Source organism: Aspergillus candidus, assembly GCF_002847045.1.
Source record: "Aspergillus candidus strain CBS 102.13 unplaced genomic scaffold BDW47scaffold_101, whole genome shotgun sequence".
Lineage (NCBI taxonomy): Eukaryota > Fungi > Ascomycota > Eurotiomycetes > Eurotiales > Aspergillaceae > Aspergillus > Aspergillus candidus.
Window position 1 is genome coordinate 25,027 of NW_020194106.1, and position 19,616 is coordinate 44,642.

At 55.5% G+C, this 19,616-nt stretch overlaps 10 protein-coding genes across 10 annotated transcripts; 6 read left to right on the forward strand and 4 right to left on the reverse strand.

Annotated features, from left to right (window-relative positions):
• The first annotated feature begins 541 nt into the window (after positions 1-541).
• BDW47DRAFT_6347 (TNT domain-containing protein) lies at positions 542-1,492 on the forward strand. The gene is made up of 2 exons (XM_024819488.1): positions 542-673; positions 728-1,492. Exons 1-2 carry the CDS (start codon positions 596-598, stop codon positions 1,361-1,363), a joined length of 714 nt encoding a protein of 237 aa, XP_024667259.1. The 5' UTR covers positions 542-595; the 3' UTR covers positions 1,364-1,492.
• Positions 1,493-1,691: 199 nt separating this feature from the next.
• On the forward strand, positions 1,692-2,494 carry BDW47DRAFT_6348 (uncharacterized protein). Its single transcript, XM_024819491.1, has one exon. The coding sequence runs from the start codon at positions 1,738-1,740 to the stop codon at positions 2,359-2,361; it is 624 nt and encodes a 207-aa protein (XP_024667260.1). The 5' UTR covers positions 1,692-1,737; the 3' UTR covers positions 2,362-2,494.
• A 39-nt stretch (positions 2,495-2,533) lies between these two features.
• On the reverse strand, positions 2,534-4,068 carry BDW47DRAFT_130537 (transcription initiation factor TFIID subunit 7 family protein; the record flags this gene model as incomplete). The annotated part of the gene is made up of 1 exon (XM_024817128.1): positions 2,534-4,068. Exon 1 carries the CDS (start codon positions 3,992-3,994, stop codon positions 2,534-2,536), a length of 1,461 nt encoding a protein of 486 aa, XP_024667261.1. The 5' UTR covers positions 3,995-4,068.
• Positions 4,034-5,389, forward strand: BDW47DRAFT_114332 (Bromodomain associated domain protein). Its single transcript, XM_024814633.1, has one exon. The coding sequence runs from the start codon at positions 4,293-4,295 to the stop codon at positions 4,941-4,943; it is 651 nt and encodes a 216-aa protein (XP_024667262.1). The 5' UTR covers positions 4,034-4,292; the 3' UTR covers positions 4,944-5,389.
• A 162-nt stretch (positions 5,390-5,551) lies between these two features.
• Positions 5,552-7,545, forward strand: BDW47DRAFT_6357 (pH-signaling protein PalC). The gene is made up of 2 exons (XM_024819494.1): positions 5,552-6,847; positions 6,905-7,545. Exons 1-2 carry the CDS (start codon positions 5,576-5,578, stop codon positions 7,160-7,162), a joined length of 1,530 nt encoding a protein of 509 aa, XP_024667263.1. The 5' UTR covers positions 5,552-5,575; the 3' UTR covers positions 7,163-7,545.
• Positions 7,466-9,900, reverse strand: BDW47DRAFT_121385 (putative alpha-1,6-mannosyltransferase subunit; the record flags this gene model as incomplete). Its single annotated transcript, XM_024815619.1, has 6 exons — positions 7,466-7,545; positions 7,697-8,015; positions 8,186-8,220; positions 8,471-9,066; positions 9,114-9,399; positions 9,459-9,900. The coding sequence occupies 6 exons, from the start codon at positions 9,898-9,900 to the stop codon at positions 7,466-7,468; spliced, it is 1,758 nt and encodes a 585-aa protein (XP_024667264.1).
• Positions 9,901-11,187: 1,287 nt separating this feature from the next.
• BDW47DRAFT_114337 (serine/threonine-protein kinase) lies at positions 11,188-14,743 on the reverse strand. Its single transcript, XM_024814634.1, has 3 exons — positions 13,787-14,743; positions 13,331-13,731; positions 11,188-13,282 (listed from the first exon to the last, which is right to left on the reverse strand). Exons 1-3 carry the CDS (start codon positions 14,669-14,671, stop codon positions 11,536-11,538), a joined length of 3,033 nt encoding a protein of 1,010 aa, XP_024667265.1. The 5' UTR covers positions 14,672-14,743; the 3' UTR covers positions 11,188-11,535.
• On the forward strand, positions 14,726-15,547 carry BDW47DRAFT_114339 (uncharacterized protein). Its single transcript, XM_024814635.1, has 3 exons — positions 14,726-14,859; positions 14,938-15,326; positions 15,417-15,547. The coding sequence occupies exons 1-2, from the start codon at positions 14,748-14,750 to the stop codon at positions 15,054-15,056; spliced, it is 231 nt and encodes a 76-aa protein (XP_024667266.1). The 5' UTR covers positions 14,726-14,747; the 3' UTR covers positions 15,057-15,326; positions 15,417-15,547.
• A 211-nt stretch (positions 15,548-15,758) lies between these two features.
• BDW47DRAFT_6393 (threonine aldolase GLY1) lies at positions 15,759-17,163 on the reverse strand. Its single transcript, XM_024819500.1, has 2 exons — positions 15,968-17,163; positions 15,759-15,900 (listed from the first exon to the last, which is right to left on the reverse strand). Exons 1-2 carry the CDS (start codon positions 16,911-16,913, stop codon positions 15,794-15,796), a joined length of 1,053 nt encoding a protein of 350 aa, XP_024667267.1. The 5' UTR covers positions 16,914-17,163; the 3' UTR covers positions 15,759-15,793.
• A 527-nt stretch (positions 17,164-17,690) lies between these two features.
• On the forward strand, positions 17,691-19,465 carry BDW47DRAFT_130116 (uncharacterized protein; the record flags this gene model as incomplete). The annotated part of the gene is made up of 2 exons (XM_024817061.1): positions 17,691-17,971; positions 18,055-19,465. The coding sequence occupies 2 exons, from the start codon at positions 17,691-17,693 to the stop codon at positions 19,463-19,465; spliced, it is 1,692 nt and encodes a 563-aa protein (XP_024667268.1).
• Positions 19,466-19,616: the final 151 nt, after the last annotated feature.

Below are 19,616 nucleotides of genomic sequence, written 5' to 3' on the forward strand. Positions count from 1 at the left end.
CATATATATTTATACTTGGTTGTCAAAGATATTCTCTGTAAATCCAAGTTATACTGGAACACTCAAGTTCCCCAAGTGCATATATTTTAGACCCAGCCCTAATCCAGACCGAACTCCACCGAACCACCAAGTTCATCAGATCATATAAACAAACTACACGATTGAATAGATTACGACACAAAATCATATGCTATTTCTAATGAGTTTATTTCCAAGCATTCCTTAGTCCAGCTCATGACAAATGTAAAAATCATTTCAACCGCCCTGCAAATTTCTTCCACAAACCTTCTGATCTAGATCATCTACTATAATCAGCCTTGTCTAAGCTCCATCCACTATAAACACTATTAGCGTCCTGCAGATCATCCCTTTTGCATGAATTATTGATACCTTGACCGCGATAGTCTTCCAGATGGAGAAAGTGCCTGCAGGGGTGGACCTGACCTTTTCAGCTGCCAAGCACGCGCCAGCCACCCATCACAATGTGTTTCTCCTGGCATCGTACGGACTGGGGGAGCTGAACAGTAGAGAATAAATAGAGCTCGCACCGCGCTCTCATTCTCCCTCCCCGGCTGATTCCTCACCACAACCCACCATGCATTTCCTCCCTTCGCTCCTCGTACTGGCCGTCTCTGCCGCTGCCCTACCCCAGGCAGTCCAGGACCGCAGCGAAGTCAGTCCCCCAATCCCAGACGTAGTAGACAACCTAACTAACAATACAAACCAGCCCCTCATCCCCACCCACTGCCACCCCAACCCCTGCGCAGGCGTCACCTTCCAAAACGCCTCGTTCATCTGCGGCGACTCGCGCCTCGGACCCATTCACCCCCCCAAGAAATTCCCTCTCCGCAACGAGCTGCGCACCTACGCCGCCCTCGGCGACCTCTGCCCGGCTGAATTCCTCAAAAAATGGGCCACCTCCGTCGATCCCGCAGGAACCTACATCTACCCGCCCTCCAACGGCTACGTCGTCGCCGACAGCGACAACAAACCCATCCTGGGCAACGTAACCCTCCCCGTGGGGCAGAAACTCGACCGATTCGGATCCGAGTACGGGTCCTTCCTGGCGCCGCTGGGCGCACCTTATATCGAGCGCTCGCTGCCGCCGAGTAACCTTGTGTCGCGCGACGGTGACTACCCGTTCAACTACCATGTTTATCAGGTGACGAAGGGGTTTGTAGTGGGGTTGGGGCCCATTGCGCCTTGGTTTGAGCAGCCGGGCATGGGGACGCAGTTTTTGGCGTATAGTAATGTGAAGACGCTTGTTGAGGGGGGTTTTCTGAGGAGGTTGGCGCCGGATGAGTTTGATGAGAGGGTGGAGTTTTCGAATGGGTATACTCCGGGGCCTGCTGGTGGTAGTTAGGTAGTTTGTGTGTTGAGTGTTGTTATGGGAGGGTTTGCGGTGCGGTGTAGTGGATTCCTAAGAGTGATGGATGCTAGTATATCGATGCTAGAAATTCATCAGCAGTCAACCAATCATGCTGAACTACTAGATTGACCCACAACTTAATACTGTTAGTCCTACTTCAGTAATATAAAGTAAGCTTAGTGCATACATGGATAGTCATTGTAAAGTATCCGACCACTGACGTCACCTGATATCATAGTATATAGTCCTACAAACCCAGTCTTACAACCTCACCATCACCCATCATATTCTGTTAACGCATTAAATAAACAATTCTTCTTCTTCCTTTCTATAAAAGTGAACTAAAAAAAAAAAGTAAAAGAAGGAAAATGAAAAACCAACAACTCCCCGAACCCCCCAAACAAGCCGCCTACAACCAGCCCTCCAACCCCGTCTCGCACACTCCCGCGGAACAACGCATTCTCTCTACCCACCAGCAACAGCCCCTATTATCTCAATTTACCAGGCAGGGGGCGAGGGTTACTCGGCATGCAGGGGATATTGACGTCGACGCAGCCAAAGACACATCCCACCATCCCTCTTCTTCGTCATCGCCCTATCCCTCTGCTTCCAGCGCCAACACCAGCCCCGATATCAAAAACGATATAAACATAGGCTACGGCGTCGAACAACAACCCAGCGAAGGATATATCGCGCATGCCGTCAAGGACGATTCCCGAGATAACGTCATCAACAACAATATCAAAGATGATAGCCCCAGGGAACACCTCGAAGGATGCGACGGCTACGACGAAGAAGACGACCTAATGGCGCACATGGGCCGCAAACGCAGAGAGCATGATCGGGTGCTGCGCGAGAGACTGGAGGGGTCGTCGCCTGGGACGGACGTCGGGAGTGTGGAGAGGGAGGCGCTGAGACGGCGGAAGATGGAGGAGGAGAGGTTGGATGTTGTGGGGGCTGTGAGGAGGGGAACGGGGTCGCCGGTTGTTTGACCTTTTTTTGCTTCTTTATTTATGATTTCATGGATTGGATGGGATGAAATGGGATGGGTGGGAGTGTTGTTGTTTGTTGAGGGTTGAGTTTGATATGCTAGTTGATTCAAGTGAAGTAAATATGCATTGGGTATCATTAAGTAGTAAAACGTAGTAAGTGTGGCACAGATAATCAGGCATCCGCATCCCCTTCTCCAATAGACACTTTCTTCAATTCCAAGTCCCGTTTCAGCTTCTGGATCTTCGTCGCTAGCTTCCCCCGCAGGATATGGTTCGTCATCGTCTGCCATCGTGCCGTGTCCGCCCGAATCAGCGCCTCCAGCTCTGCGATCTCCTCCCGCTGCTGCTGCATCTGCTGCTGCTGCTCCAGCTGCTCGTCGTCCAGTTCCTCCTCAGGCTCGTCGCCGTCGTCTCGGTCCGACCCGTCGCTCTCGTCGCCAGACGACTCCGCGGCTGGGGTAGGCGGTTTCGTGGCCGTGGGCGTGCCCGCCTGATACACCCCAGAGTCGGTCGGTGCGGGTGGCGCCGGCGGCTCGTCCCCAGCCGCCAGGGCCGCCTCCATTTCCGCCGCGAGGGCGTCTTCCATATCGTCCCCGAAGAGCCCGTCCTCCATGCCGTATTCCACCTCGCCCTCGGCGTCCTGCTCGTCGTCGTACATGTCCATGTCGTACTCCCCGTTCTGGACAAACCCCTCGGCGCGGTTCAGCGACGCGCTGTCGATCAGCTCGTAGCGCGGCAGGCCCACGGCCGCCTCGTCCTGCGCAATCAAGTCCTCGACCGCCTTCTCAACCTGCTCGATCGTGCGCGTGCTGACCCGCTCGCGGAATCGGCGCCGGCGCACCCACCGCAGCGGTGGCGTCAGGCCGTGTGGATACTGCAAGGTCTTTTCGTCCGGCTGGGTGAGATCTGCGGGCAAAGGGTACTCCAGCGCCTCACGGTCGTTGGCCACCGTGCCGAGAATCAGCAGCATCTGGCAGATGTCGGCCGACTTGTACCACCCGCGCCGGTCCCAGCTCTTCATCCCCTCGACGATACACGGCAGATCGACCAGCGCCGCGGCGTATTGCTTGTCGCGGACCCGGAAGATTGCGCGTCGGCCCTCGCGGTTCAGCGGCTTGAAGGAGATTTCGGACCGGTCGAAGCGTCGTTCGGCGATGGAGCGTCGGAGATGTTCGCAGTCTTCGCCGGGAAGCATGCGCAGGATGAATTGTTCCTCGATGGCGGGATCGGCTTCGGTGTCTGAGGCTTCCGAGTCGTAGCCTACCCCCACCGGTCGGGAAGGCACGAGGGCCTTGTTCTTGATGCGGATCGACTGGACGCCGGGCTTTTTGGACGGGTTCAGCTTCAACCGTTTGGGGCCGGATGGGGTGACGGAGGCGGCAGGTGTTTCGATCGATGCCGGTCCGTCCGCGGGACGTTTCTTGGCCGGCTTCTTCTTTTTGGGTTTTTCGTCTGGAGTCTCTGCCTTCGGCGTATTTTCCTCGGGCTTTCGGGCAATCTTGAGAGTTAGTTTGCGTTGGGGGGGCTCGGTCGCGGGCGGTTGAGAGGGAGGCGGAGGTTGGTTCTTGGAAGGATCTTCGGCGGCCTTCTTCTTGCCGAAGGTGAGTTTGATCGGAGGGCGTGATTCTGACATGCTGATAGATTAGATGCCCCAAGCAAATGCTGGGACAAGACGATGGTCACAGTGAGGTGTGGAGAGGAAGAGATGAATGGGAAGAGAAGAAGATATGGGAGAGACGCGGAGAAGAGGAGCTGCACACACCGCCTTCGGTCACCGCGTTCAATCGCCATTGATCAATCTTGCTTCATTCACTGCAAAACATCAACAACTCCTCATTCCCCATTTCGCCCTTTCATAATTCTCTCAGGGTATTCATCCATAGATATACGACAGATCCAGCTACAAACACAACCGATCTCGTCCACCAAGCATGTCCGCCCCCAACCTGCACAACGCCCTCTTACGCCCCCCAATCATTCAGATCCTTCGAGCCGCCGGCTTCCACGCGACACGGCCATCGGTGCTGGACACCGTGGCTGATCTCGCTGGCCGGTACATGATGATTCTCGCCTCATTTGCCGCAGACCACGCCGCCAACGCGCACCCCAGCGATCCGATTCCCGGACTCGAAGACATCTACCAGGCACTCCAGGACGCCGGGGCATTACGACCACAGCTGCGCGAGTGGGAGGAGGATTGGCAGGGCTCGGAGGACATGCGCGGCTTGGACGCTTTCATATCATGGTTTACCGGCCCAGCCAACCACGAGATCCGGCGTATTGCCGGCTTCGTGCCCAGCGAGGGCGACATGGTCGACACCGAGGCCGCCGTGGAGAAGGAGGACTTTTTGACGGCGCTGAAGAAGAAACACAGCAAGACGGGCGAGGAGTCTCGATATGCGGGTACCGTGCTGGGAAAGAGCGCCGACGAGCATCCTATTGTGATCGAGGGCGGCGTGCCTAGCATCCAGGAGTGGGGGTCGCAGATTCGATCGCGAGCGCCGTATATGCTGGAAAACGACTCGTCGGGCATTAGCAGTGCCCCGAGTAATCTGTCGGATGGGGAGGGGATGGATGTGTGAGGTAGATGGGACATTACTTGACTTTTATTTCCCTTTCACCTTTTTCACCCCTTGTGGGGATGATCCTGGCTGGCTGGCATGATGCCTGCTGTCTGCCAGACGTTACCACGCTCTCTACGACGAATTCGCCATTTCGCTACGAGTTGCGGTCGACTATGCAGGTCGGCCTGTGCGACAGGCATGCATTTCGTGGCCGTGGTTGCTGTCACATGCGAGTCATCTAGCGCCCGTTGAGGGCTCACGCTTTACGACCATTGACTATTGATACCCCTCGGAATATATTTGAGGACCTAATGCTGAGGGAAGGCGTGGGGAGGATTGAGCATGATGGGTGTGATCTAGAGGGTATGGGGTTTGCTACGATTTCGACAGATCTAGCCCGAAGATCAGATCAAAGATCTCATATGTGATGTACATACGAACTAGCCGACGAGCCATGAATAAATTCGAGAAATACCTCGACTTCATTGAGCAATATATGACCGTTCCTTAACAGACTAGTAAATCCGTGTATATACGGTGGATCAGACCTGTCTTGGCCGGTGACATCAGCCGCCAACCAGCCGATCTTCCCCATCAACTTCAACTTCACCTTCACTCACCGTCACTTCCACCCCAACCCAAATCAAACCATGGTCTACCCCTTCACCCTCCCCACGACCTCTCACCTTTCCCTGCAATCTTCCCTCTCCTCCTCCACCCATCCCTCTCTCCCCCAAGCCGCCTCCACCGCCCGCCATGCCCTCCGCGTCGCCCTCAAGACACACAAGCAACTCCCTCCAGGCCCCCAACAAGACGCCCACCTGCCCACCATCCTAACAGCCCTCACCGACTACCTCCCCTATCTACACGCCCTCTCCGCCGGCCTCGCCGACAAACCCATCGAAACCACCAGCGGCACCCGCGAACTCATAACCGTCATCCCGCGCGCGGACCTCGCCCCCGAATGGCGCCCCACCTTGTCCTCCCCCGCAGCAGCAACAGCACCAAGCCGCACGCGCGCCCGCGGCCACACCCTCGACTTTGAGATCGCCTTCGTCCTCACAACCCTAGGCTACGTCCTCAGCGGACTCGCCCACTCAGGCGTCACCCGCACCGTCTACGCAACATCCACCCCCACGGCGGACCAACGCACCGCCGCCGTCCAATCCGCCACCCGCTCGCTCCTCCAAGCCAGCGCCGTGCATACCCTCCTCGCCTCGTGGCCTCCCAACCTGGCCTCAACCTCAACGCCCCCACCACCCGACACAAACCCCACGACCCAAACCGCTCTCGCCAGCCTAGCTCTCTCAGAAGCAACCCTCCTAGCAGTCCTCAAGGACGACTCCTACATCGCAGCATGCATCCAAGCGCGCAACCCCCACGACCGCGACTGGATGGTGCGCGCGCCCGAGATCCCTAAAGTGCGCGCCCACCTCTTCGCGCGCCTGTGTCTCCGCGCAGCAGAGTACGCAGACCAAGCGGCGGCGGGGCTAGGCTCCGTCGGGGCGCACGCGAAAGCGAAAGCCGGCGTGGACGAGCGGCTTGTGCGGTATGTGCGGGTGTTGAGCCGAGTGGCGCGCGCGCGTGCGTGTCGCTTTTTCGGCGTCGATGCGGAGCTCGCGGGGCGGATCGGGGAGGGGATCGCTTGGCTGAGGGCTGCGAGGGGGGCGTTGGGGGTGCAGGGTGGGATGGCGGGCAAGAAGGATAGGGCGGAGAAGGCGGAGAAGGGGGCGGCGAGTGGGTTGGATAGGCTGAAGCAGGGGTGGATGGAGAGGAGGGAGGAGAGGAGGTTGGAGAAGGGGGCGGGCGGGGGGAGTCGTGAGAAGAGCGGGGAGTTGGGCCCGGGGGATTATGCGGGGAGGGAGGAGGAGGGGAGGGTGATTGAAATGTTGGAGGTGAAGTGGGTGAGGATGAATGATACTGTATCTCCCCATCTTTCTTACTCGTCCTGTTTACAGGCATGTACTAATGAAGAGCAGATAAATACCCAGCTGATCCCTCCGTCTACGGATCTCCTGAACAGTCTTCCCTCCGGCCGCGATATACACTCGCCGCCAGGACCGTACAAGCTGCCGGCTCTGGACGACGAGCAGCTGGCGCAGATGCGGGCACCGCCGGATGATACCGGGAGTATCAGTGGTGAGAGTGACGAGGAGGAAGGTGACGAGGGATTGGGACAGATGCAAACGGGGACGCCGGGGGCGTACCCGGAGCGGACGGAGAGTGCATATTACTGACATACATGACCATATCCTGCTGTTTCTTATTGATGTTTTGGATAGAACGATGGGCCTAGCTCTGACGGGCCGGATCGAATATAGTATCGCAAGCACATACTACACTATATACATGCCGTACGTAGTAATAACCAGCTTACAATTCATTGCCAACCAGCATCTCAGCAAGTCTTAACAGCCAGCCTCACAATCACCAGCAGAATCCCAGCCGAACATCACCAGGTGTGATAAAAAAAGTTTATAAATAAAGTACAATGCAACCAACAAATGCAATAAACACAGGATAAGATAGAAAGGGAATAATCAAGCCTTCTCGAACACGTTCTTCTCCTGTCCCAGATAACCCTTGATCTTGCGCTCGCTGAGCAGTTCGAAGTATTTTTCTATGATATGTCAGTACACGCACTGATACATGGACAAATGACAGATAGACAGAAGGTAGATATAGACGAATCCGATATCCACCTCCATCCACCAATCAATCAATCAATCAATCAATCAATCGGGGGGAAAGAAAAGAAGAACAAAACTCACCCCTCAAAACCCCACACTTCTCCATATGATTCACCCCCTCCCGATGATAGCACTTGCCCAGCTCCTCGCCCACCAGCCTCGACATCATGCTGCGCACCCACTGCTCACGGATGATGGCGTCGCGGGCGTTGTGCACGGCGACGTTGTCCTCGAAGTCGACGCCGTCGTACGTCGGTGCCACGGTGGGCTTCTTCGCGAGGAAGGCGGCGGATTCGGGGGTGGGCATTTTTCGTTCGTTTTTCCTTCGACCCTTGTTTTTCGGTTTGAGGTAAGGTGAGGTGAGGGTCAGGTCGAGGGTTGGTGGATTGAGTGCTGCGCGCTGCTGTGCTTGAGCTGTTGGTTGGTCCGGTAGGTACAAGAGGTTGGAGAAGAGAGTGAGGTTGAGCGCTGTGCAATTGAGACGGTCTGATTGGTGGGTTGAAAGGCGGTCTGCTGGGTTGGCTTTGTGCGTCTTAGTCAGCCATCTGGGACTCCGTCTTATCACGTGACTGTGGTCCGGCGAGTGTATGACGATGGCATCACTACTTTTGAGATCAATCTAGCAATTCAAACATCAATTGGCATTAACCAGGCTTGATTGGATTAACCTAGTAGAATTTGAATAAATACCATACAAACGCCTATTTGACCCACCCATGTTGCGTCCATCCGAACTCCAATCCCAAACAATTAACCCTATCCAAACAATCCAGATGATCCAAAATCAATATACAGACTACGCCTCTTCCCGTGGGAAGAATCGTCCAAGAACACTCTCCAGTCGACTCCCCATACGCTCCCACCACGTCCGATTCAGCTCCTTGCTGAGCTCGCGATACTCGTGCATCTCCGCCCAGCAGTCCCGTCCGAATTTGCACCCCGCCATGTTGACCACGAAGTCCCGCTCCGCTTCGGAGTAGTGCACTTCGGGATCGCCGCCGGCGCCGCAGGCGCCCGGTGGGAAGGCATTGGCGTACCGCTGGGGTAGGAAGGCGGTGCTGCTGCGTACCCACGGCTGGCTGATGTATAGGTTTTCGAGCGCGTCCTGCTCCTTGTGCTCCCACTGCATGTGCTTCTGCTCGTATAGAATCGGATCCCACCAGCTGTCGAGGAGGCGCTCGGACCACAGCGAGCGTCGCAGGAAGAAGGAGCCGAGGTTGAAGCCACCGCAGTCTTGGGTGAGGACCATGTTGATGGAGGAGACGTCGCCGTCGCCGGTGGCGGAGCGGGATACCTCGTCGAGGTAGGGCTCTGTTGGCGGGTGGCTGATGTTGAGGGGGTTGTAGACGTTGATGTCGCGGTAGGTGATGTCGCTGAGGCGGTCGAAGAGGTGGTCTTGCAGCGAGTAGGAACCTTCCATGACCCAGGTGTTGAGGTCGATCCACCAGAACCTGTTCACTATTAGCTTCATCCATCAACCAGCCCGAGGCAGACATACCACTCCGCGTGCGGATACTTGCCCATCGTCTCCCGGAGGATGTCGACCTTCTCCCATCCCTCGCGCCATTCGTGCGAGTACCGCTTTTTGGCGAGCATGTTGACGATTTCCAGGTCATAACCCCAGCGCTGCGCATACGCGGCCTTATTCGCGATGCTGTTGCGCTCGACGGCCCACTCGCGCGCGCCCTTCAACTCCATCACCCCGCCTTCAATATTGGACTCGAGGACGATGACAAACTTGCGTCCGTTTCCGAAGGGCGATCGTCGATACCGTTCCACGATCGCTAGTACCATTAGCCTAACCCATCGGGAGGGGGGGAAGGGAGACATGGGCAATACATACCACTCCACAGATACAAATACCCAACCAACCCCAACAACAGCACCACCACCAACCTCATCCTCTTCCGCCTCAGCACACTCCTCCCCGATCCAAACGGCGAACACCCACGTCGAGGCGCACCCCCATAATACGGATACGCGCCCTTCTCATCCTTCTCCGCATAGTCGTCGTATCCCGAGGGCGAGCGCCACCGCGGCAGGGTGGCAGAGATCTGGCGCTTCGAGCGCGAAAAGAAGCCGTTGTTGCGCGTCGCGAAGGACGGATAGCCGCGGATCTCTTCGCTCTTGGCCTTTGCGGATGCCCAGGAGATGTTGCTCGATACGCTGGCCGGGGTGAGAAGCTCGCTGCTGCGCGGTGTTGAGCGGCCGCTGTGGGGCGTGAGAGATGGGGTGGACCAGCCTCTTCCTCCGTCGGGACGGGGGGAGGGGGATCCGGAGGACATGGTGAGTTGGTGAGATAGGGTAGGTGAAGGTGAGGTTCGCTAGGAATGCGCAGTAGAAGAAGGTGTATGGAATGTAAGGTTGGCAAAGTCGACGACGGGGTCGAGAGGAAGTGAAAGAAGGGAGGGGAAAAAGCAGGAATGACGGAAGGGATCTATCATTTGCTGCCTCAGGTTCACCTCAAATTGAAAAAGAAACCAAAGTCACCGTAAGATTTAAAATTAAGAATTCATAAGAGAAATAGGGAAAAAGAAGGGAAAAAATGACCGCGAACGGGTTTGCCCGTTTCCGTCCAACGTTGTGTCCTTGAGCGTCCCACGGAACAGACATCCGATATTATTAGACATTTCCCACTTATACAACCACCTTACCTTTCTTCGAGGGACTACAAGAGAAACCCATCCTTCAGGAGCTCAATAAGATCAGTAGGTAGGTACATGAAACAACCCCATCCCAGGATAATTACCCCATATCTATCTACCCCCCCTTCATTCAGACATGCCACCTCCAACTTAGGTATAGATATCACCGACAGGGGTCTCAATCCCGACAAGCCTGAAACAGCAGTAGACTAACTAGTCGAATAACCACAATGGTAAAACGGCCGATCTGGTGGATCGACGGTGGCTTTTGCAAAAGCGCGCCCCCCCTCTTGCCCCGCTGGAGGGAATGTAACCTGCTTTATCTGTAAGGGTCTGTCTGGGTCTAGTCTGGGATTGATTAAGTTGTCATTGTCTTTATTGTTTTTGTTTATCTGTTGGTTTGGTTTGGTCCTTTTGGCACGGTTACTGGTTGTAATCATGGGGTTTTTATTTTTATTTTTTATTTTATTGATTTCTTGCTGGATGTCAGTATCTTTTTTACAGATACAGACAGACGGTAGATATAAGGCAAGAAATACTATGGAATTGTCAGAGAAGCAGGGGAAACGGCAAGACGGACCCACTCAGTCCTGGTCTGGTCTGGTCTATTCCGGTCTAGTCTACTCATCGGTTTTGACTCCGTGCTGAGAACAGAGCCACACTCAGTCACTCACGGCAGAATCAGCATGGCACGTCCGAAGAAAAAGTGGGTCGAATACTAGCTGGGCTTTTTGAAACAGTCATCTCGGTTCATCTGGTAGGGCTTTGGTCGACGTTTAGTCAAACCGTCCATGAAGAAAGAGAGCCCTTAATGAAACTGTGTATATGGAGGGAGACTTGCAAAATTGACACAGCTGGTATAATTCTATAAATCTATACTGCAAACCACTTCAAACACAGGATGAGCTCATTTAATTGATAAATTCGTTGATTCATAGGTATCATATTGTGTCAAAACTAGTGTACCTGGTCTTCCCTACTACCTGTACATTGCCAATTCCTGTCCACTATCATATCCACATATCCCAATCCGTCTTCTGTCTCGATTAAGCCTTTCCCAATTGCCCACTTGCTTTCGTTCTTCTTTTTTGTTTTTTGGTCCTTGGTTTATCCTGTTGTTTTGCGTCTAAAGGCGGTAGTGGTAGAGGAGAGCATGCGTAGACATCACCAGAACAATCCAACAACTCCAGTCAAAATACACGGAGAGGAAATGAATCAAGTAAGGTGAAATAAAAAAAAGAAAAACATGTAAAAGTAAAGGGAAAAAATAAAAAATCATTTCTTCGTACCCCGATCCTTCCTCGCAGGCAACTGATTCGCCGACGTCTCCTTAGCCATCAACGCCTTGCGCACAACGAACCCCTTCTCGGACTCGGGCCGCTCACGCGCACTCTCCCCGTGATAAAACTCGCACTGCAGCTTCAGAAACTTGCTCCGGTGCTTGTAGATCGTGATGACATCCCCCGAGTAGAGCTTGCCGTAGTGGAACCCTTCCCGCCCGTTCGCCCCCTCCGGCCCCCGCCGGAGCTCCGTGTCGTTCACCCAGATGCACTTGCGGGTCTTGGTCGATAGGATGGCCATTACCCCCGGCACGGTCATCCAGTCTCGTCCCGAGGCGATCTGCGCTTCGATTGCCGGCGTCCAGAACGTTACCTCTAGTGCGTAGGCCGGGATCCGCGTGTCCATCGGGTCCGGGTAGCAGACGGTTGCTTGTGGGCCCCGGCCCCACGACGTCATGCGGTCTTCGAGCTGAATGGTTAGGGGAAAGATCGATCCTGGTAGCGTCGTCAGCTTACCCAGGAGGGGCCGGGGTTTGCCGGGGTGGAGGTTGATGTTCGGCGTTCCGAAAGGGACGTGGCCCGGGGCGGGATCCGGAGAGGTGGTGGACCCTGCCCTGTCGGACTCGTTTGGGAGCTGCTGTCCGGTCTTCGCGTCGATCGTGTTGGCGAGCTCGACGTCGAATGCCTCGCCTGGGATCGACCTGGGTGCGTCCCGGAGAGCCGTTGGCGTCGTGCCGGGGCCCGGACTTGACCGTTCGCTCCCCGTGTCGGGAAGAGGCAGCTCGATGCGTCGGCGGAATGCGCTGGCCTTGGGGGTCTCGTTCTCGATGTCCGGTGGGCTATCCGACGCCGGACCACGGCCGCTCGACTCGGCGCCCACGCTAGTTCGCTGTCTCGGGTTTGGAACGACGGGGAGGAGTGCGGTTGAGATTCCAGGGTGCCACGTGGAGTTCATGTTCAGCTGTCCAACCATGTTCTCAGCGCCCATCAAACTCGGTGCGGATCCTGCCACGGGGTTCTCCGGAAGGGACATGATGGAGTTGAGGCTGAAGCCGTCGCTGATCATCGACTCACCGGTTGAGGAAACGAAGTCATGGATGCTGAAGTTGTCATCTTCATATGCATCTAGGTTGGCCCCCAGGGCGTGCGAGCTGGGCAGCGCAGCCGGGTTGATCTCGCCAAACAGTCGTTTGGGGGTAGAGTCCGATGGCGGCTGACCCTCCCGTACGCTCTCAAAGTTGGGGAGGGAAGGGTAACGGATCTCGACGGGTGGGTAGTCAATCCGAGGGCGTTTGGACTGGGCTAGCCCATCTCCATCCTCGGCGTCCTCTGCGTCGAGCTTATCTTCGATCGAGAGCTGCGACGCATCCAGTTGTTCGTCCTCGATGTCTTCACCAATGTCGGAGAGACCATCCGGACCACTGGATACCCCATCGTCCTCATACTCGTCCACGTCCGGTAAATCGACAATCCACGGGTGGCGGAAGCATTCTCTCTCCTTCGGGCGTGCATGAGGATCTCGATTCAGAAGCTGAGCCACAAAATCGATGCCTGCATCCGATACGCCGGCGTGGTGGAGTATGTTGAAGTCTGCGTCCGATGTCATGATGTTTCGCAACATTTGGGCGCCTCTGTCATCCCCGCGTCCAATGTACGGGGGCACCCCCGCGAGGATATGGTAGAGCACGGCACCGAACGACCACATATCCACGGATTGGTCGTAAGGCGAAGTTCTCGGGGGCCTGGCGGTCAGTGAGCAGGCATTCTTACCAACAGGCTCGGAGACTTACGGATCACCCAATCGGCGCCTCTTTCTCGCCTCACCCCGGCGATACGTCTCGTATTCGGGGTATACTTCCGGGGCGCAGTACAGCAACGTTCCACAGAAGGTCTTGAGGAACGTCTCCTCCTGGACTACCTTGGACAGACCAAAGTCCGACAACTTGACACGAAGGGGATCCAGGGACGCAATCAAGATATTGTCCGGCTTGATGTCTCGATGGGTGATCTTGCGTCGGTGAAGATACTGGAGAGCATGGAGGATCTGCCGTGCGATGGTGCGCACCATGTCCTCGGGGATTTTGCCATGGGACCCTAGGTAAGTGGACAGCTCCCCAGCGGGGACATACTCCATAATGATGTAGATCCACCGGTCGTGTTCGTGATGGTCGATGTATTGGACGATGTTAGGCTAGCAAAATCAGCATCAGCATCCGCGACAGGGTCCGCACAAACCAGCTACTCACGTGTCTGAGGTCTCGCATGATCTTCATCTCGTTATCCACCTTCTGATCCAAAATGCCATTCTTCATGAACTTTCGCTTGTCCAGCTCTTTCGCCGCATAGACCATGCCGTGCTGCTTGGTGGCGAGTTTGTAGACCGTGGCAAAGGCGCCTTTCCCTACCTGGCCCGTCACATTGTACATTGATCCCCCTGTCCAGTGCATGCCATATGAATTCCACTGCAGGACCGGCTGCACCGACGCCTGACGCGACCTTGGCTGCACAGTACCGGTCTGACACTTCTGGATGCGCTCAAAGTACCGCAGCATGTTCTCGGTGTACTGCATGACATGCCCGTCCCGCGAGGGAAAGCGGACGACAAACCTGACCTCCACTGAAACTTGGTCGCCACTCAACACTTGTATAACAGAGCCACCGGTAAGCATGCGACTGTTTTCCCTCTGGACTCTGCGGAGACGACAGTTGTCTACAATGGTGCCGTTAGTGGAGAGGTCTTCGAGCATGAGAATCCCATCCTCGGTGAGATATATGCGAAAATGTACGTTGGAGACCCGCGTTAACTTTGGATCGGAAGCGAGGAGTATGTCGCAGCGTTCTCGATTGCGCCCGAAGCAGAACCCCGCGCTCAGATTCTTGACCGGGGACGAGAGCCTTAGAGCAAGGTCCAAAGCCGGAGTGTCGTTGCGCTCATACTCCAGCTCGTCTCTCTGCAGGATGTGTTGCGGGGCGAAAAGAGCCGTCTTGGACACCGCATCATGTGCCGCAGGGGAATTCGGGTGCAGGATACAGATAATGTCCGACACGTCCTCTTCCACTAGTCCGGAGTTGTTGTACCCCATACGACGCGGGTCCGTGCATGGTTGAGTCGACTCTTGGGTGGCCTCCATCAGCTCCGATGATGCCGATGGACCTCGACAAGAAACTTAAACAATATAAAGGAAAAAAAAAAACAAAAAAAAAGCAATGAAGACACGGCTACTGGGCACAGCGAAAGACCTAAGAGATGTATGCCGCTTTGTGGAGATGGATGTCTGGATAACCAATACGACAACTAACTCAATTCCATCACATGCGCCTAACCAGAGTTAGCTCTCAGCACTCGTGACTTATTGACTGCACACCAGGGCAAGCACAAGGGCAGAAACAGTCGCACCTTGCCAAACCCCAACGCATACACCAAGGGACCAAGAAGAGTGGTGGCAGTTCGAGTTTCGACAACACTTCCGCTTCCGCCTCGATTTCGATCGGACCCACGGCAAGAGTGCCAAGTAGGAACGAGTAGTATGATTTCTAGGAACAGACTGATCGGTAGTACCGATCGATTGTAGATCGATTTGGAACTCGACGATCGTAGTTGGATGTCAGGCGACGGAATGAATCTCTTATGACAAGGCTGAGCGATTCCAGCTGTAACAGGAACCAGTCACGCGCAACCTCGAACCCCGGGAACCAGGCGTCGGTACAGGAGCATTGAATCAAGGAATGACAGGGGGAGAACAGAATCTGGACAGCGATGTATTGTGGAAGTAAGGGATACTATGTCTAGACGATAAAAGATGATTAGTCAAGTCCAGGTACCACTGCCCATTCACTGGACAGGCTGTGTAGCCAACGACGCTGGAGGCAACTTACACAGCTGGCGAGCTCCCCATCAAACCATGACACTGCAAAGATCACCCGTGATGTGACTGCTGCAATGGTCGTTGCTTGACGGGAAGAGCCGGGCAACGGGGCAGACGCGACAGAGATTTGTCCAGTCGAGGGTTTCGTCGTCCGAGAAACAAACAAGCAAAAGCGGATGAACTGCGGAGGAGAAAATGGTTCAGCTGAAGTTAGTAGTCGCCCCAGGCAGACATCAGGCATCAACGCCGTGTCGGGTTTGGCCGCCGGGAAGGATCCGTGGGACAGCCGGTGGATTTCTATGGCTACAGGGGTTTAACTTCAGGACAATGAGGTTTGAATGGTGAAGGAACTACGGTAGGGTTTGCATACTATGTGGCTTTGTCTATTTACTTGGTTCCGTAAGGTTTGCTCTGGTCAGTGCTACCGTGATAATTCCCACTCATGGCGGTATCAAATGCCCGCTCAAGCCGGGCAATCGCCTCCTCGGAGACCTCTGTGACGAGTCAGAACAGTTACCATAGACCTCCATGCGCGAACAAACAATATCTGGGGCGACTTACGGTAGTGGATGACGATCCGACCCCCTAGTAATTGAAGGCCTTGGTCCTTGGCAATTTCGGCAAGATCATTGGGTCCTAGCCCAGACGACTCCAGATCCAACCAGACCATGTTTGTCTGTACCGGATGGGCCAGCTTTCCCCCACGGCTCGTCCACATGTCGGCGACCCGTTTGGCGCGGTCGTGTGTCTCTACGAGCTTCCCGCCTTCGCCGCTAGGACCCGGCCCAAACGTCTCCTCGACGGCCACTCGGGCGGCGGCTGCGAGCACACCCGCTTGCCGGACCCCACCCCCAATGGACTTGCGGAACCACCGCGCCTTTTTGATAAACTCCTTAGACCCGACAATGATACTGCCGATCGGGGCGCCGAGTCCCTTGGAGAAACACAGGCTCACGCTGTCAAACAGGCTCGTGTAGTCGGGGAGACTCCCGGCCCCCGATACCGCCGCTTCCCAGAGCCGCGCCCCGTCCAGATGGACCTTGATGTCGTTGGCATGCGCCCATTCCGTGATCCGACGCGCCTCCGCCAGCGGCATGATCATGCCGTCCAGGGTGTTTTCCAGGCTGATCAGCTTCGTCGGGCAGTGGTGAATGTCATCGTCGAGGACGGCGCGCGCTTGGATATCCTCGAGGGTGAGGTGGACGCCGTTCTTCGGGACGACGCATTGAACCATTGCGCCAGTGAGCGAGCTCACGCCGCCCGCCTCGTAGCACACAATATGCGATCGATGGTCGCAGAGGACGGAGTAAGGGGGCTGCACGAGATGGGTCCGAATTGCCACCTGGTTGCCCATGGTCCCGGACATCACCAGCAGGGCATCCTCATGGTTGGTTCGCTCCGCGACATAGGCCTGGAGATCCTGCGTGACGGGGTCCTCGTTGAAGACGTCGTCCAGAAGGGTGGTCTGACAGATGGCTTCAAGCATGGACGGGGTCGGCTTGGTCATCGTGTCGCCTGGTGATACCGCACATTCAGTATTCTATGAAACTCGCTCAGGTTCATCGAGGGAAGAGTTTCGAATGTTACGCACTCCGGAGATCAAATTCGGCAGCCCCCGCGCCCTGCCAAGTGTTACTCTTCCTTGCCCCCGCTGTTGACATGTTTGCGACGGCGATTCTAGACGACAAAGACACACTTCGAACTGGCGCAGCCGACCAGTGTAGAGAGACCGACCGAAGGAGCGTGCAGGGAGAGCGTCGCATGGAGATTGGCTGCTACTCAAAGACTGGGGATATAGATGCAAGCCCCCAACAGGAGACTCCCCCAAGACCGATACCGAAAAACACCGCCCGGGTGCGGGGGATGACTAACCGAAAATCCCAAACAACGCCCGCCCTAAATCCTAATAGATCCACTAACGCAGTCCAGTTAGTTTCACATTCTGGTAAGTTCCGACAATACTCGATAATACACCGGAACAGGGTACAGGTCATACTATGACGAAACTGAAACGCGTGTGGCTCGAGACGATTCGCCCGAATCAGGTAAGGTGACCGTCAATCTCAGTCATCGTGGCCGCACTGACGGATCAGTCAGCAGTCGAGATCCCTCTAGACTTTTGCGGGCGGGAGACTTTGCGCTTCGACCTGGCAATCCCTCTGTGGACTGAGATCTTTCCCCTTCCCCTTTCCCCTGTCGAAAACCGTTGAGGTGGCGTCGTTTTCCTAGCAGAGCCCCCGTCGCGGGTTTCGATCGTTTTGTGTATTGTTCGGTCGTCTATAAGATGGATCTCTCGAGACTCACTCGCCCGGCGATCCTGTGTCAGTGCTTGCGCTGCTCCAGTTCTCTTGCCGCTTTGGAGAATGAGTGGGCGAAGCTGTCCAACTCGTACTCGGTGGCGGCAGGCTGGTTGAGCGTTGAACTTCATCGCATCTCCATCTCTTCTGAGAAGAAGCAGATTCCGCAGTCATCGGATTTGAGTGTCCTGCGGGGCCGAATTTTACAGGATGTATCCTGCAAGTTGTGTCAGCAGAGGCTGGGGGTTCTATCGGAACTCGACAATGGGTGAGTGGATCTTGTTCTTTTGTCTCGCTGGGGGTGTGACGCTTCGTTGCCTCGAAATCGATCCAGTAGACTAACCCTCCTAGTCCGAATATCCTCTGGAAAATGTCCAAAGTATCGTTTAGGGAAATTGTCACGATGCGTACGGTCGAGCCCATGTTCAAGGACGGGGCCTTAGAACAACTCCTCCACCCGACACCGAAAGATTCAGGCACCAGACGCGATCGACAGTCGAGTCAAGCAGGGGCGTTGATACCGACTGGCTCCGCCGAACTCGACTACTACAACAGCTTGTCGGTCGAGCAACAGATCCAGCACCAGGGCCTCAGCCTCGACCATATCTCGAGTTCTGTTATCAACCTCCACGATACCATGTCCGAATTGAAAGGCGCATTCACGGCGCTTCGCATCGAGCTCAATACTCCCGGTCGGTCTCCCGAGCTAGGGACGCTCCCGGGCAACGACTTTAGCATGATCGCGACAGTATTGAAGGAGTTGAGAAACAAATCGGATGAAAATGACAAACTCAAGCTGGAAAACGAGGCACTGAAACTGAGGAATCGGTATATGGAGGAACAAGCCACACGACAGCTGGTCCCCGTGCCTAGTGTCGAAGAAATGCTGCCAGAAGTGCGAAGTCCGGGGCTGCTCCAAGCAGGCAGGAAACGTGGCTGGCCAGAGGCCTTCTCGCACGGCCACACGCATCCCATTGCCGATTCTTTCGATGATAATGACGACGACGATGAAGACAGCATGACGGGGTTTTCATTGGCCACTCCCCAGGCGCCTCCAACGAGGGTCCCTCCCCATCAGTCCACGGCAGCGCTAGAGCCCCAACAACCACAAGAAACCACCGAGTTCCGCATTGAAGTTGGCCGGACCACACATGCAGACAATAGACACCACGGGAGCAGCCACAGAGTCTCTAGCCCACAACAGGCTCAACCGGTGGCCAAACGACCGCGTCTGAGCCAACCGGCGGACCGGCCCCCATCCAACACAAACCCTGAGAGAAAGGTCGGGCGGCCCCGGAAATCGCTCAACCCGACGTCGAAGGACACGCCCGAGACATCCAAGCCTGCCGCTTCGAACGAGGCCAGCGGCCCCGGCAGCCAGGGAGAACGTGTGCCGCTCAACACGAGCCCTGATCAGCGAAATACGCGACCCGGGCGCTCCCGGAGCCTTCGCAATCGCTCTCGGCCGCCATCGCAACGAGAATCCTCGTCGGCCCGGCTCGGAGCCAAGAACTCATTCGAGCAGGACATGGCGCATACTCCGGGGGGCAGCGACCAGGATCGAGATGGGGGCGCAACCCAACCACCGAGCGAATCGAGCAAGGAAAACCCGTCGGGCACGAAACGGAGCAGTGCTCCGGAAAATGCCAACCACAAGGACGGGACTCACGAACGGCGCAAGTCACAAATGGCCCAGCGGGATCTGATGGTACGATTGGCTATGCAACGGGAAGAAGCGATGGAAACGGGGGAGGCTCGGTGATGACATTGCCATTTCTTCAACTGTATTATTTGGGATTCGATTCTTGTATTTTTATTGTGGGAATTTCCCATTTTCGACACCCTTCCTTCTTTTTATTTCTTTTCTATCTTTTCTATCCGTTCGTTTAATTCAATTTTTTTTTTTTTTTTTT